The following is a 15,331-nucleotide window of genomic DNA, read 5'->3' as shown; positions in this document are numbered from 1 at the left end:
GCAGGCAGCATCTCTGGAGAGAAGGAATGGGTGACGTTTCGGGTCTCGGCCCGAAACGTCACCCATTCCCTCTCTCCAGAGACGCTGCCTGTCCCGCTGAGTTACTCCAGCATTTTATGTCTACCTTCGATTTAAACCAGCATCTGCAGATTTCTCTCCGACTCATTAATTCTTACTGTCTCTTTGCTTTTTGCAAATGTCTTCTACTTTTCTTTGCACAAAATTGTTTTAAAGTTTAATTGAAAAGTATATTAGAATTATATTAGTTCCAGGATTTGTAACTGAAGTACCTCCATTCTGCCAATTTAAGACAGGATTATTCTGCTTGTTAGTCTTGATCATACTACTAAGTAGTTTTTGTATGAAACAGCGGCGAATGAAGATGATCATAGAATGCAGAAATATAGAATTGTAGGTGCTGGTTAGTACACAAAAGGACACAAAGCGCTGGAGTAACTCGGCAGATCAGGCACATTCAGGCTGTGCAAACTCTGTCAGTTTTACTTGTTTGCCACTACGGGACAGATATGTTGCTGTCAGTGCGACAGATTTATTAAGTAATTTACACGCGGTACAAAAGTAATATTGAACAGGTGGCCGTCACAGTCTGTTCTTTCAACCCTTGTTGGTCCTCCAGCAGGTGATTGTGGTGCAGAATTTAGAAGGATGAGAGGGGGCCTCATAGAAACTTATAAAATTATAGAAGGACTGGACAAGCTAGATGCAGGAAAAATGTTCCCAATGTTGGGGGAGTCCAGAACCAGGGGCCACATTAAGAATAAAGGGGAGGCCTTTTATAACTGAGGTGAGAAAAACCATTTTCACCCAGAGAGCTGTGAATTTGTGGAATTCTCTGCCACAGAAGGCAGTGGAGGCCGATTCACTGGATGAATTTAAAAGAGAGTTAGATAGAACTCTAGGGGCTAGTGGAATCAAGGGATATGGGGAGAAGGCAGGAACGGGTTACTGATTGTGGATGATCAGCCATGATCACAGTGATTGGCGGTGCTGGCTTGAAGGGCCAAATGGCCTCCTCCTGCACCTATTTTGCATGTTCTTTGTTTAGTATCCATTCCTCTGTCTTCTGTTGACTGCTGATTCTCCTGTGTTTGTGAACAGCCTCTCGCTCTCCCTGCTCCCTCTTACCAACTGTTCTGAGTCCAGTCCTTTTATGCCTTTCCTCTTTGATCTTGTACAGTAACTAATAATCTCCCGAGTTCTTTAACACATTTTTAATACTGGACCTTGTGTTTTACTTTTCCTTTCTGAAACTAAATCATTCCATATTCTTGCTTAGGCAGGACCTGCAGATGCTGGTTTCAACCGAAGATAGACACAAAAAGCTAGTGAGTCCGCACTGACCAGCGACCTTCGCACACGTACACCATCCTACACGCACTAGGGACAAATTACAATTATACCAAGCCGATCAACCTAATTCGGTGAAAATTGTAAAGTGTGTGTGTGTGTGTGCGTGTGTATAGGATAGTGTTAGTGTGCGGGGAATGCTGGTTGGCGCGGACTCAGTGGGCCGAAGGGCTTGTTTCCGTGCTGAATCTCATTTCTAAACTAAACAAAAGTGAAAGCATCTCTCGCACGCAGCCTCTGTGCTCTTTGTTGGTGGGAGGGCTTTGGGCGTAGAGGTGATTTTGAGGTTTTCCAGATAACATTAGTGAGTAAGTGGCATCTTTGCCTGTGTGGTGGGGCTCAGTGGCTGGATGAGCAGCTACATCAGCTGGGACCAGTTGCTTTGTATTTGATTGCTTACTCAGCAAGACTGATGTTTAAGCACTAGTCGGTGGATGAAAGCTACAAACGTTTAGGGAAAGCATCATGTTTATAAGTTGATAGGAGCAGAATCAGGCCATTCGGCCCATCAAGTCTACTCCGTCATTCAATCATGGCTGATCTATCTTCCCCTCTTAACCCCATTCTCCTGCCTTCTCCCCGTAATCCCTGACACCTATATTAATCTATTTCATAGCAAGTCTAACTGTTCTTGGGATTCGGGGACGGAGTGCGTGTAGGTGCAGGGGGTGTGTAAGTGGAGGGAGCATGAGTTTCTGCAGTGTACGGTCAAGTCATGAACCTGTGTGAATTATGTTTGATGTTTCAAAGTGGCAATGACTGTCTCCATTCTTCCTCTGTACGTGTGCCTCATTTAGTACGTGCTGCACTTGACTGTCAGTTTACTTTCTCTTCCTAGCTTGCATTGTCAGGGGAGTTGGCAAGAGCACAGGTGAGGGTGTCCATCTTCTGCGTGAGTCTGTGCTTGGTATCATCTTCTGCCCTTTCTCCTTGGGTAATCCTTGTAATTAAAGTATTAACCCGCCAGCCTTTCTGCTGAATAAGAGCAACAAAATCCACCTGCTGCTTAATTTGTCCTTTTCAAACTATTGTTTCCCTTCATCTCTCTGCAAATCCTCCCCTAACCCTCCCCCTGGAGCATGCATGTCCTCAAAGCCACAGTGAAATGCCCCCAAGCTGCAGCCTTGCCTCTCAGATTGCTTATTCACTGCCTGCCACCCACCTACCCACCCACAAAGCTCGTAGTGCTGCAACCGTTAGTTTTGGCAGTCAAGGTCCGTGGTGATAGTAAGGCTCAGCTGTGGAGCTGCTGCCTCATAGCGCCAGAGACCCAGGTTCATTCCTGCCTAAGGGCGCTGTCTGCACGGAGTTTGTATGTTCTCCCCGTGACCTGCGTGGGTTTTCTCCGGCGTCTCCGGTTTCCTCCACGCTCCAAAGACGTGCAGGTTTGTAGGCTAATTGTCTTGGTGTAATTGTAAATTGTCCCTAGTGTGTAGGGTAGTGTATGTGTACGGGATCGCTGGTCGGTGCGGACTCAGTCGGCGAAGGGCCTGTTTCCGTGCTGTATCTCTAAACTAAATAAAACTAAAACCTGAGGCAGGAGAGGAGAGGAGAGGAGAGGAGAGATCCCATCTTGCTCCTTACCTGAGATTGCGCTCGGCATTATTTGCGATGTTCAATATCATCATTGTAGTTTCAAGATCTCCTTGACACTCTTAATCTGCTAAAAGGAGAGTTTCCATTAAATTGTTTGGAGTATCTGACTTTTTTTGTAAACAGCCATGAGGTGAAGGCTTGGTGTCCTTCCCCTTCCTCAAGAGGGTCAGTGATCTTTTGGACTGGGGAGATAGAAACATAGAAAATGGCCATTTGGCCCTTCGAGCCAGCACCGCCATTGTGATCATGGCTGATCCTCCACACTCAGTAACCCGTGCCTGTCATGGTTATTCATATGTTCGTAAGTGATAGGAGCTTATTAGGCCATACGGCCCATCATCTACACCATTCAATCATGGCTGACCTATCTCTCCCTCTCAACCCCATTCTCCTGCCTTCTCCCCATAACCCTCGACACCTGTAATAATCAAGAATCTATCCATTAAAAATATCCACTGACTTGGCCTCCACATCTTGTTTTTTAACGTCCATGAGAGTAATTGATCTTTCGTGACTGAGGAGGTGGCTGTGCTGGAAAGCAGGCTGTCTGTCATGTAAGAATAAGGGGTAGGCCATTTACAACGGAGATGAGGAAAAACTTTTAAAGTCAGAGAGTTGTGAATCTGTGGAATTCTCTGCCTCAGAAGGCAGTGGAGGCCAATTCTCTGAATGCATTCACGAGAGAGCTAGATAGAGCTCTTAAGGATAGCGGAGTCAGGGGGTATGGGGAGAAGGCAGGAACGGGGTACTGATTGAGAATGATCAGCCATGATCACATTGAATGGCGGTGCTGGCTCGAAGGGGCGAATGGCCTCCTCCTGCACCTGTCTATTGTCTATTGTCATGGGTGTTCTCGTCGTAAACATCATGTAAGGCCACCCGTGAATTGTTTCACGTTCTTTGTAGCTGGTTATTCTTTAAAGTCAGTGAGAGAGGTGTATGAGACCTCGAGTCCATTACTACTTTCCCAAACAATTTGATATACCGGGTGTTTTCCACGGAGTTAATTGATTTTTTTTCCTAATTATTCTGTAATATCAGCCAGTACAATCTCACAACAGTTAACTCTGCTGTTGTGCACTGTAACGAGAATATAACTAGAATCAGTCTGAAGAACGGTCTCGACCCGAAATGTCGCCCATTCCTTCTCTCCAGAGATGCTGCCAGACCCGCTGAGTTACTCCAGCATTTTGTGATACCTTCAATTTGTACCAGCATCTGCAGTTATTTCCCTATATAACTAGAATGGATAACCATGGACAGAAGCACAACTGGAGCAGATTACTTGTTCTGTCTTCTTTCTCCCTTGTTGTTCCCCACAGCCGCCATTGTTAAAGTACATTGAATTAATGACCCCATGAGCATTATGACTCTCAGACAATAGAAGGTCATAAGTTCTAGGAGCAGAATTAGGCCATTCGGCCCATCGAGTATCCTCCACCATTCAACCATGGCTGATCTATCTTTCCCTCTCAATCCCATTCTCCTGCCTTCGCCCCGTAACCCCTGACTAATCTTGTTGCTTTTTACTTAGTATATGGCTGTATGGTAACTCAAATTTCACTGTACCTTAATTGGTACATGTGACAATTAAATTGAATCTTGAATCTAATCAAGAATTTATCAATATTCGCCTTTAAAATATCCATTAATGGCCTCCACGGCTTTCTCTGGCAATGAATTCTACAGATTCACCACCCTCTGACCAAAGAAATTCCTCCTCATCTCCTTTCTAAAGGTATGAGAATGTGGAATGTTGCAGCACACTTGACCCCCTGTTAAAGTGGTTCTGCCGTTGCTGTGTTAAGGCTGGGCAACATGTTGCAGCTGAGTGATGCCGACTTTTAGTGTCTGTTTTGTGTTGATATTTCAGCCAGTTCATGAGGTTCACTGCCTTTCATGTGGTACTCGTGTTGGGCACATGTTGATTCTACCATTGGGCTGGAGTTACAACTTGAGCCTCAAGGCACATTGTTAAACATAGCTGTGAAATTGGTAACCCGGATATAAAATCTGATTGCTTATAAAGCATTGTAAAGAACACCACAGATAGCTAAACTCCTTTGTTCACAGTAAGTTTATTTGAAGTTATTTCCTTGCAGAGCACAATCTTGTGAACATCTTCCTGCCTGTGACAATTTAGTTTTAACTTGAGATTCTCAGCTGAGATTCTGTGTAAGGCTCTTTCAATAGTCGAGAGTCAGGAGTGTTTACTAGTCATAGGACGGAAAAGGAGCAAAGACATTTGCAATTGCAGCAGCATAAACGATCTGTAAACACAGATCTCAATAAATAACATTATAAAACACACAAAAAATAACCAGTAAATGTTCTTAAAAAAATTATTTACCTCTTCCAATTCTTTGTAATCCTCTGAGCGTCCCTCCTGCAGGTTTACCATTAGTCACCGACAGTGTATACAGATGTGGATGTGACAAAGGTGACATCTGATGTAGTTCTGCGGATCTATGCTGGCACCTGCACATTGCACTGCCCCAATCTTCCTACAGGAAGGAGATTTCTTTAGTCAGAGGTTGGCGAATCTGGAATTCATTGCCACAGACGGCTGTGGAAGCCAAGTCAATGGATATTTTTATGGAGGAGATTGGTAGATTCTTAATGACTACGGGTGTCAGGGGTTTTGGGGAGAAGGCAGGAGAATGGGGTTGAGAGGGAGAGATAGATCAGCCATGATTGAATGGCGGAGCAGACTCAATGGCCTAATGCTGCTCTTATCACTCATGAACTAATGTTGGGTTTGTCAGATTCTACTTGCATTCAACTGTAGGCCTATTATTGAAATAAAGAACATCACTTTTTAATGTATCCTATTGAGCCTGGTCTGGTTAATGGTAGAGAGCTTTGTGTGGTTGGTGTGGAGTTAGTTAGTCAATGCTGTGCTGAGTGATTGAGTTGTGAAGTAAAAGGGTTGTGTAGATGGTGCACTATGATGCCCACCAAGTCCGTGCCGCCCAGCGATCCCCGTACATTAACACTATCCTACACCCACTAGGGACAATTTTTACATTTACCCAGCCAATTAACCTACATACCTGTACGTCTTTGGAGTGTGGGAGGAAACCGAAGATCTCGGAGAAAACCCACGCAGGTCACGGGGAGAACGTACAAACTCCTTACAGTGCAGCACCCGTAGTCAAGATCGAACCTGAGTCTCCGGCGCTGCATTCGCTGTAAAGCAGCAACTCTACCGCTGCGCTACCGTGCCGGTAGTTAATAGCGGGGATAGGTTCAGAACTCTTCATGGCATTTTGTGCATGGGTTTTTGTGGGGCAGGTTGTCCAGTCATGTTAAAGTACAGGGCTGTTTTATTGCACTGTTGGCGTCTTTTCTGGCGGGTTCGATAATGAGCGGTGTTTGTGGGATTGTGCAGAGTCCAAGGTATCGTGCGGGCTTGGTGCAAGTCAAAGATAATGAGAAAAACTGGGGGAAAGATAGCCATGCTGCTGTGTTGACAAGGTGGGGAAGAGTGGATAGAAATGTGGCTTAAGGAATGGTGTGGTAAAGAGGTAAACCATTCCATGGGATATTGGCATCAGCATAAGGAGCTGATGTCAGGGGTTATGGGGAGAAGGCAGGAGAATGGGGTTAGGAGGGAGAGATAGATCAGCCATGATTGAATGGCGGAGTAGACTTGATGGGCCAAATGGCTTAATTCTGCTCCGATCACTTATGATCTTATGACCCATTCTTGAACTAAACGCGTGAAAATAATCTGTAGATAACATAGTTGAAAAGCAAGTCTCCTACTTTATGCTTGTCATCTGTTGCATTGCCAATTGGTAGGGTAATAATAATAGAACCTGGTATAGCACCTTAAAGTTAGAGTTATGTCTAAAGGGATTTAGTTGTCAACCACTTTGTCCCTGAAGAGGTAATTTTATCATGTATCTATACACTGTGGATGGCTCGATTGTATTGTCTTTCTGCTGACTGGTTAGCACGCAAAAAAAGCTTTTCACTGTACTTCGGTACACTTGACAGTGAACTCAAACTAAAACTCTGAAGTCCTATTTACCTGGAGGCATTTGGTGAAGAGCCAGATTTGTGTTGTGGAGCTGCTTTGGCAGCATTGCACCCAACATGACAATAAAAAACTGAAACGTTTTGTTTTGAAAAGCTACTGAGATTCATGTTCAAAGTGATAGGAGCAGAATTAGGCCATTCGGCCCATCAAGTCTACTCCGCTATTCAATCATGGCTGATCTATCTTTCCCTCCCAACCCCATTCTCCTGCCTTCTCCCCGTAACCCCTGACACCCGTACTAATCAAGAATCTATCTATCTCTGCCTTATAAATATCCACTGACTTGGCCTCCACAACTGCCTGAGGCAAAGATTTCCACAGTTGACCATGTTGAATGCCTCCTCTATATCCAGGGGTTGCTCCCATGTGTGATGTATTGGTCATCTGCTCTGTGAAAGGAGAGTAGCTGGGGCACCATGTTTGAGGCCGTCCTGGTCCCATGAAGTAAAGGCTGGATGTTTGTTTGTCCCCCTGTGCCGCAGGTGAAGGTGACGGAGGAGCTAGCGGCAGCCACGGGCCAGGTGGCCAGGCTGCAGTTGGAGCTCACCGCCCACCAGAAGAAGGAGATGGAGCTACGCAGCCAGCTGGCATCGGCACAGCAGAAGGTAGAGGACCAGGGACTGAGCCTCAGCAGCGTGGAGATCCAGTTATCAGGTGCACAACTGTCTCACAACTTCTCCAACTTGCACGCCAACTCACAACTTGTTTCTTTGCCTGTGTTACAGTTTGGGTGGGTGTATTGTGGCAATTCAAAGGTCTGTTTATTGTCACGTGCACCAATTAACATAGACATAGAAAATAGGTGCAGGAGGAGGCCATTTGGCCCTTCGAGCCAGCACCGACATTCATTGTGATCATGACTGATCATGTATAATCAGTAACCTGTGCCTGCCTTAATTAAGGTACAGTGAAACTCAAATGTCAGACGGACGTTGCTGTGAGTCCGCGAGGGTCCGCGTGTCAGACGGACGTTGCTGTGAGTCCGCGAGGGTCCGTGTCTGGCTGTCTCAGCCGTGTCTGGTTTGGGTAGACGCAAGGCCGCTGACTTGCTCCGTCTGTTTGTCCACCTCAGAGCTGCAGGAGGCATCGGAGCGAGCTCAGGCCAAGTGCAAGGCAGAGAAGCAGAGCCGCAAGCAGCTGGAGGTGAAGGTGGCCGGCATGGAAGAGGAACTCATGGACCTTCGAGCCGAGAAGGACAACCTGGAAAAGGTGAGATTGGCCGCAGCTGTTACTCATCCCGAGTGCTTCCTTTGTGAAGCTCTATGCTGTGTGTCACATCGCAGCTCGTTGATGTGCCCTAAGGTTCTGGTGTGCAGCTTCTACCAACACATTCCTGCTGATGTCCACTCTACTCAACCTGTAGATAAGGTCACAGAGTGCTGGAGTAACTCAGCGGGTCAGGCAGCATCTGTGGAGAACATGGATAGGTGATGTTTCACAGAGTGCTGGAGTAACTCAGGGGGTCAGGCAGCATCTCTGGATAACATGGATAGGTGATGTTTTGGATCGAGCCCCTTCTTCAGACTAGACCCAAAACATCACCTATCGATGTCTGGCTTAATTACTCCAGCACTTTGTGTCCTTTTGTGTAAACCAGCATCTGCAGTTCCTTATTTCTACTGTTTGAAGATAATGATCTTTTCTCTCACAATGTGACCAGGGATGAACTGCGTTATTCTCAAGCCAGTGACCTGTGCAACCTGTGGAAATGCTACGGCACTATACTGTCAGGGGTGTGCATTACTCAAGTTCAGTGATTGTTGACATTTGTTGAAGGAGCTTGACACCAAGATTCCCTTGATGTATTTGTGGAAGAGAACATGTAAAGAGTCAAAAAAACAGTGAACAATTCGTGTGATCAAAATGTTTGGTTCCAAAGCAACTTTGATGAGCTAGCGCGGTTTAAGAAATAAAAACAAGAAGTGCTAGAAATAGTCATCAGGTCAAATATCATTTTTGGAGAGAGACAAAGAGAGAGTAAACATTTCATCAGAACCTTTATCAGAATTGATGGTCTTTCTGATAAAAGGGTCACTAAATGGCTGTGCATTCACCTGATCTATTCCCTCATCACCCCTTGGCCTCCTGCGCTTCAAGGAATAAACTCTTAGCCTGCCCAACTCACTATGGCTCAAACCCTCAGGACCTGGCAACATCCTCGTAAATCTTCTGTGCATTCTTTCCAGCTTAATGACGTTCTTCCCATAGCAAGGTGACCAAAACTGAGCACAGTATTTATTCCAAGTGCAGCCTCACTAACGACTGTTAACATAACATCCCAACTTCTATACTCAGTATGCTGACTGATGAAAGGCAATGTACCAAAAGTCTTCTTGACCACCCTATCTACCAGTAACACTACTTTCAAGGAAATATGTAGCTGTACTCCTAGATCCCTCTGTTCTACAACACTCCCCAAGACCCTACTATTCACCGAAGGTCCTGTTCTTCTCCCCAAAAAAATGTCCCGTACTTCTCTGTATTAAATTCCATTGGCCTTCATCAACCACAGTATTGAGCATAGAAGTTGGGAGGTCATGTTGCAGTTGTATAAGACGTTGGTGAGGCCACATTTAGAGTATTGTGTTCAGTTCTGGCACCGTGTTCTCGAAACGACGTTGTCAAGCTGGAAAGGGTACAGAGAATGTGTAGGAAAGAACTGCAGATGCTGGTACAGCGGGCACAAAGAAGATTTACGAGGATGTTGCCAGGACTGGAGGATCTGAGCTGTAGGCAGAGGTTGAGTAGGCTGGGACTCTATTCCTTGGAGCGCAGAAGGATGAGGGGTGATCTTATAGTGGTGTATAAGATCATGAGAGGAATAGATCGGGTAGATGCACAGAGTCTCTTGCCCAAAGTAGGTGAATTGAGGACCAGAGGACAGAGGTTTAAGGTGAAGGGGAAAAGATTTAATGGGAATCTGAGGGGTAACTTTTTCACACAAAGGGTGGTGGATGTATGGAAAAACTGCCAAAGGAGGCGGTTGAGGCTGGGACTACCCCAATGTTTAAGACACAGTTAGACAGGTTCATGGATAGGATAGGTTTGGGACTAGTGTAGCTGGGACATGTTGGGTGGTGTGGGCAAGTTGGGCTGAAGGGCCTGTTTCCACACTGTGTCATTCTATGACTCTAACCGTTCCTCAGCTCACTTGCCCAACTGATCGAGATCCTGCTGCACTTGTTGATAACCATCTTCACTATCTACGATACCACCTACTTTGGTGTCATCTGCAGCTTTGCTCACCTTGCCTTGAACGTCTCACCCAAATCATTGATTTAAACCACAAACAGCAATTCGTAAGTTCTAGGAGCAGAATTAGGCCACTTGGCCCATCAAGTCTACTCCGCCATTCAATCGTGGCTGATCTATCTCTCCCTCTCAACCCCATTCTCCGGCCTTCTCCCCATAATCCCTGACTCCCAGACTAATCAAGAATCTGTCAATCTCCGCTTTAAAAAAAAACGTAAAAAAGAAATGGCCCCAGCACCACTCCCTGAGGCACCCCACTCATCACAGACCCCCGGCCTGAAGCACACCCTTCCCATACCACCATCTGCTGCCTTCCATGAAGCCAACTCGGTATCTAGTTTGCTAGCTCTCCCTAGATGATTATTTTCTCTCTTAGACTTGTTTCGCTAGAACTTCAATACCAGGAGACAGTTAACTGCAGGAGGGGAAAGTCTGGAAGGGTGTGGTTTGATGGAAATAAAATGATTTCTTCAGCTGTTTGGAAGATCTTGTGGTGACTGAATCTTCTTGTGGTCAGAGTTCAGCAGAGAGGAAGAGGAAAGCAGTGTCGGAGCGGCAGCGAGCAGAGCTGGAGATGGAGGAACTCCGGAAATCATACGAGGAGGAGCTGGGGAACGTGCGGTCACTGCTGAGGAATGCTCGGACATCCACTGACCAGGCTGCAGCTGAGCAGGTAAAGGACATGACAACACAGCATGGAAACTCAGCTAGTACTGCTCTGACCATTGTCAAGCTGAATGAATGAAAGAATGGAGCAGGCAGACATTCAGTTTACAAAATGCTGGAGTAACTCAGCGGGTCAGGCGGCATCTCAGGAGAGAAGGAATGGGTGACGTTTCGGTTTGAGACCCTTTCATCAGACCGAGTCTGAAGAAGGGTCTCGACCTGAAACATCACCCATTCCTTCTCTCCACAGATGCTGCCTGACCCACTGAGTTACTCCAGCATTTTGTGTGTACCCTAGAAACAAGTAACGTATGAGGATTTCAAGAGCAAATGAAGTTGGTGGAAGACTGCTTATGGAGGTGGGAATCGGTAGGCTGGATGTTATGTGCCACATGTAGTGTGACTTGTTTGATTAAGGAGATGTCAGCTGTCTGATTGGGGATCTTTCACTTAGCATGTATGATAATTGGCAATTAGATTGCTGCCAGCTTCATCTTCATCTTGTTGGCGTCCATATCAGAATGTGGATGCCACTGGGCATGTGCTTTCAGTGAAGATGTTTATTCATGCATATCATGAGTGGGTCCTGTTTGGTGTTTGAACGTGTTTGCTGAGAGATATTCCTTGCTTTTGCTGCAGGTTTCAGCGATGCAGGCAGAGCTGGAATCGCAGTGGCAAGCCAAGTGTGACCGCATGCTAGCATCAGCCAAGGAGCAGCACAGCCTGCAGTATCGCGAGCTCTGTGAACAGAGAGAATCTCAGCAGCGTAGGAACTCGCAGCTCGAGGCAAAGGTGAGCTTTCCAATTCACCCGCCTTCAGTCTGAATCTCTCCTTACCTTCTTCCTCCCTCTTGTAGTACATCTTTAGTCCTGATACTCTCCCCTCTTGTAGTACATCTTTGGTCCTGATACTCTCCCCTTTCCATTCTCTGAGGATTCTTCATTTTAGTTTACTTTAGACTTTAGAGATACAGCGTGGAAACAGGCCCTTCAGCCCACTGAGTCTGCACTAATCTGCTGATTTGCACTCGTTGTTGTATTTAGTATTATATTTATCATTAATGTGTGTGTATTGTTTACTCTGTGAGCATGTGAACAAGGAGTTACATTGCCCGCTGCTATATATGACAATTAACTCATCTAATATTAATGTTCTGCGTTATCATACCCTTCACACAGAGGGTGGTGGGTGTATGGAACAAGCTGCCAGAGGAGGTAGTTGAGGCAGGGACTATCCCAACATTTAAGAAACAGTTAGACAGGTACATGGATAGGGCAGGTTTGGAGGGATAAGGGCCAAAACGCAGGCGGGTGGGACTAGTGTAGCTAGGACATGTTGGCCAGCGTGAGCAAGTTGGGCCGAAGGGCCTGTTTCCACATTGTATCACTCTATGACTCTATTAGTTAGGGGTTGAAGGAGCAGGGGGTGGGGTACATGTGAAGTACTGCAGGCTGGTGAATCTGGAATTCATTGCCACAGACGGCTGTGGAGGCCAAGTCAATGGGTATTTTTAAGGCGGGGATAAACAGAATCTTGATCAGTACGGATGTCGGGGGTGATGAGGAGAAGGCAGGAGAATGGGGTTGAGAGGGAGAGATAGATCAGCCATGATTGAATGGCAGAGTAGACTAGATGGTCTGAATGGCCTCATTCTGCGCCTGTCACTTGTGAACTTGTGGATCTGATGTTGTGGCTGTTGTTGATATCTAGCTGACTGCATGGAAGGAGAGTCGTGTCACCGAGGAGGAGAAGCTGGTGTCTCTGCAGGAACAGGCCGATGATCTGCAGGCCCTGAAGGAGCGGGTAAGATGCTTGCACCCACCCTGTTAATGTACCTCAACTATTCACCTGGACTCTGTGCGGCCCTGTCGTGGGCAGGGGGATGGACAGCAGGTGCCTGCAGGGACAGCGGCCTCTAACCATCATGTGGGCGGGCGACAAGAAGTCAAAAGACAAAAGAATCTGGTTTTGCATTGCAGTTTCTCCAAACTTTGGTCATCTTACAGTGCTTTCCTAAACGATTAAGGACCCTCTGGAGTGTGAGAGCTGCGTGATATTCTTGATTAGTACAGGTGTCAGGGGTTATGGGAAAAGGGCAGGAGAATGGAGTAGAGAGGGGAAGATAGATCGGCCATGATTGAATGGCCGAGTAGACTTGAAGGGCCGAATGGCCTAATTGTGCTCCTGGAACTTATGAATACAGGAACTCCACAGCTCATTTGTTCACAGCACGACCCCACACACACAGGTATGTAACGGCCCAGGTCAATTTTAGTTACATTGATTTTTAGTTATTTGTTGGATGGGGATAAAGAGGAGCATCTCGCTTCAACCCAGAGAGAGTCAAGATGGATGGCACAACCATAGGTTGCCCCATCAAGAAACGTCGTCAAAAGGACACAGAGTGCTGGAGTAACTCAGTGGGTCAGGCAGCATCTGTGGAGAACATGGATAGGTGACGTTTCACACAGTGCTGGAGTAACTCAGTGGGTCAGGCAGCATCTGTGGAGAATGTGGATAGGTGACGTTTCACAGAGTGCTGGAGTAACTCAGCGGGTCAGGCAGCATCTGTGGAGAACATGGATAGGTGACGTTTCACAGAGTGCTGGAGTAACTCTGGTCGGTCGGGTAGAATCTCTGGAGAACATGGATCGATGATGTTTAGGGTTGGGGCCCACTAGGGACAATTTTTACATTTAGATTAGGAAGATTAAGTATTGTGCTTGGCTGAAAAGCCATTTCTCAGACGTTAGGGTTTAAAAAAAATGTCTCTAAACGATTAAATGAAGTTGTGTACTCTCTTCAGGGTTATTTAAAGCTTTTCATTGTACCTTTGTACACGTGACAATCGCAAACCTAAACGCCTGGCTGACTCCCCGCGATGGGAACAGGTGGTGTCAGAGTCACAATGTCATGCTGGGTTTGCTCACCAGCTAAGGGGCAGTTGTGGCAGCGATGTACCTGAGTGCTGTGTCTGTATGTTACAGTATTCGTCGTTGGAGAGCAGAGCTGTTGCAATGAAGCAGCACTACGAGGGGCGGCTCCTGGAGCTGCGGCAGCAAGCCCCAGTGATGAGTGACGCACCGGGCAGTGGCAGCACTGTCGACGAGGTATGCAGAGTGAAGTCTCATTGCATCTATTACACAGCGTGGAAACAGCCCCAACCTCCCCACACCGACCAACATGCCCCATCTACACTAGTCCCACCAGCCCACACCGACCAACATGCCCCATCTACACTAGTCCCACCTGCCCACACCGACCAACATGCCCCATCTACACTAGTCCCACCTGCCCACACCGACCAACATGCCCCATCTACACTAGTCCCACCTGCCCACACCGACCAACATGCCCCATCTACACTAGTCCCACCTGCCCACACCGACCAACATGCCCCATCTACACTAGTCCCAACTGCCCACACCGACCAACATGCCCCATCTACTCTAGTCCCACCTGCCCACACCGACCAACATGCCCCACTTACACTAGTCCCACCTGCCCACACCGACCAACATGCCCCATCTACACTAGTCCCACCTGCCCACACCGACCAACATGCCCCATCTACACTAGTCCCACCTGCCCACACCGACCAACATGCCCCATCTACACTAGTCCCACCTGCCCACACCGACCAACATGCCCCATCTACACTAGTCCCACCTGCCCACACCGACCAACATGCCCCATCTACACTAGTCCCACCTGCCTGCGTGTGGCCCATATCCCTCTGAACCTGTTCTATCCATGTACCTGTCCAAATGCTTCTTGAACATTGCGATAGTCCCAGCCTCAACTACCTCTCCGGCAGCTCGTTCCATACGCCCACCACCCTCTGTGTGAAAAGGCTACCCCTCAGGTTCATATTTAATCTTTCCCCCTTCACCTTAAATCTCTGTCCTGTGGTCCCCTATTCCCCTTCTTTGGGCAACGTCTGTGTAGAACTTGTACGTTTGCTGATTTTTGCTTTTTAAAAAAAATGTAATAGTATTTCTTCACTTTGAAGAAATGTTAATTCTGGTTGTTTTTGTCTTCCTATGCAAAACTTCCTGCAGAATTCTCAGGAGATTATTCTGTAGTTAGTCACTAGGAGCTGCATGAACAGAGCTGAGGTTTGGTAGTTTTTATCCCCCAAGAGCAATATCCATGACACAGAACACGTCCACAATGTCAGTGCAGAGCATGATGCCAAACTAGGCCAATCTCCATTCCCTGCACATAATCCATATCCCTGCATTCCCAGCATATCAATGTGCCGATCTGAAAGCCTCTCGATGGCCTTCATTGTATCTGCCTCCACCACCACCCCATTGGGAATTGGACCACCCGGTGACAAAAGACTGTCTGTGATAGACACAAAAAGCTGGAGTTACACAGCGGGATAGGCAGCATCTCTG

At 46.9% G+C, this 15,331-nt stretch overlaps 1 protein-coding gene across 7 annotated transcripts in view; it reads left to right on the top strand.

Moving 5' to 3' along the window:
* fkbp15a (FKBP prolyl isomerase family member 15a) overlaps positions 1-15,331 on the top strand; it is a 71,512-nt gene that overhangs the window by 45,783 nt on the left and 10,398 nt on the right. For 6 of the 7 annotated variants that reach the window (XR_013549196.1, XR_013549195.1, XM_078426149.1 and 3 more), the window contains 7 exons: positions 2,207-2,239; positions 7,492-7,663; positions 8,082-8,218; positions 10,779-10,934; positions 11,567-11,719; positions 12,639-12,731; positions 13,916-14,038. Coding sequence is in view for 5 of the 7 variants with exons in the window: in XM_078426149.1 (XP_078282275.1) it covers positions 2,207-2,239; positions 7,492-7,663; positions 8,082-8,218; positions 10,779-10,934; positions 11,567-11,719; positions 12,639-12,731; positions 13,916-14,038 (867 nt within the window). In the remaining 2 variants the exon portion in view is untranslated. The remainder of the gene's footprint in view (positions 1-2,206; positions 2,240-7,491; positions 7,664-8,081; positions 8,219-10,778; positions 10,935-11,566; positions 11,720-12,638; positions 12,732-13,915; positions 14,039-15,331) is intronic. The other variant, XM_078426150.1, reaches the window with a different exon arrangement.

Source organism: Rhinoraja longicauda, chromosome 31 (assembly GCF_053455715.1).
Source record: "Rhinoraja longicauda isolate Sanriku21f chromosome 31, sRhiLon1.1, whole genome shotgun sequence".
Lineage (NCBI taxonomy): Eukaryota > Metazoa > Chordata > Chondrichthyes > Rajiformes > Arhynchobatidae > Rhinoraja > Rhinoraja longicauda.
Note: the sequence above shows the minus strand (reverse complement) of the source record. Positions and strands in the feature narration are given on the sequence as shown.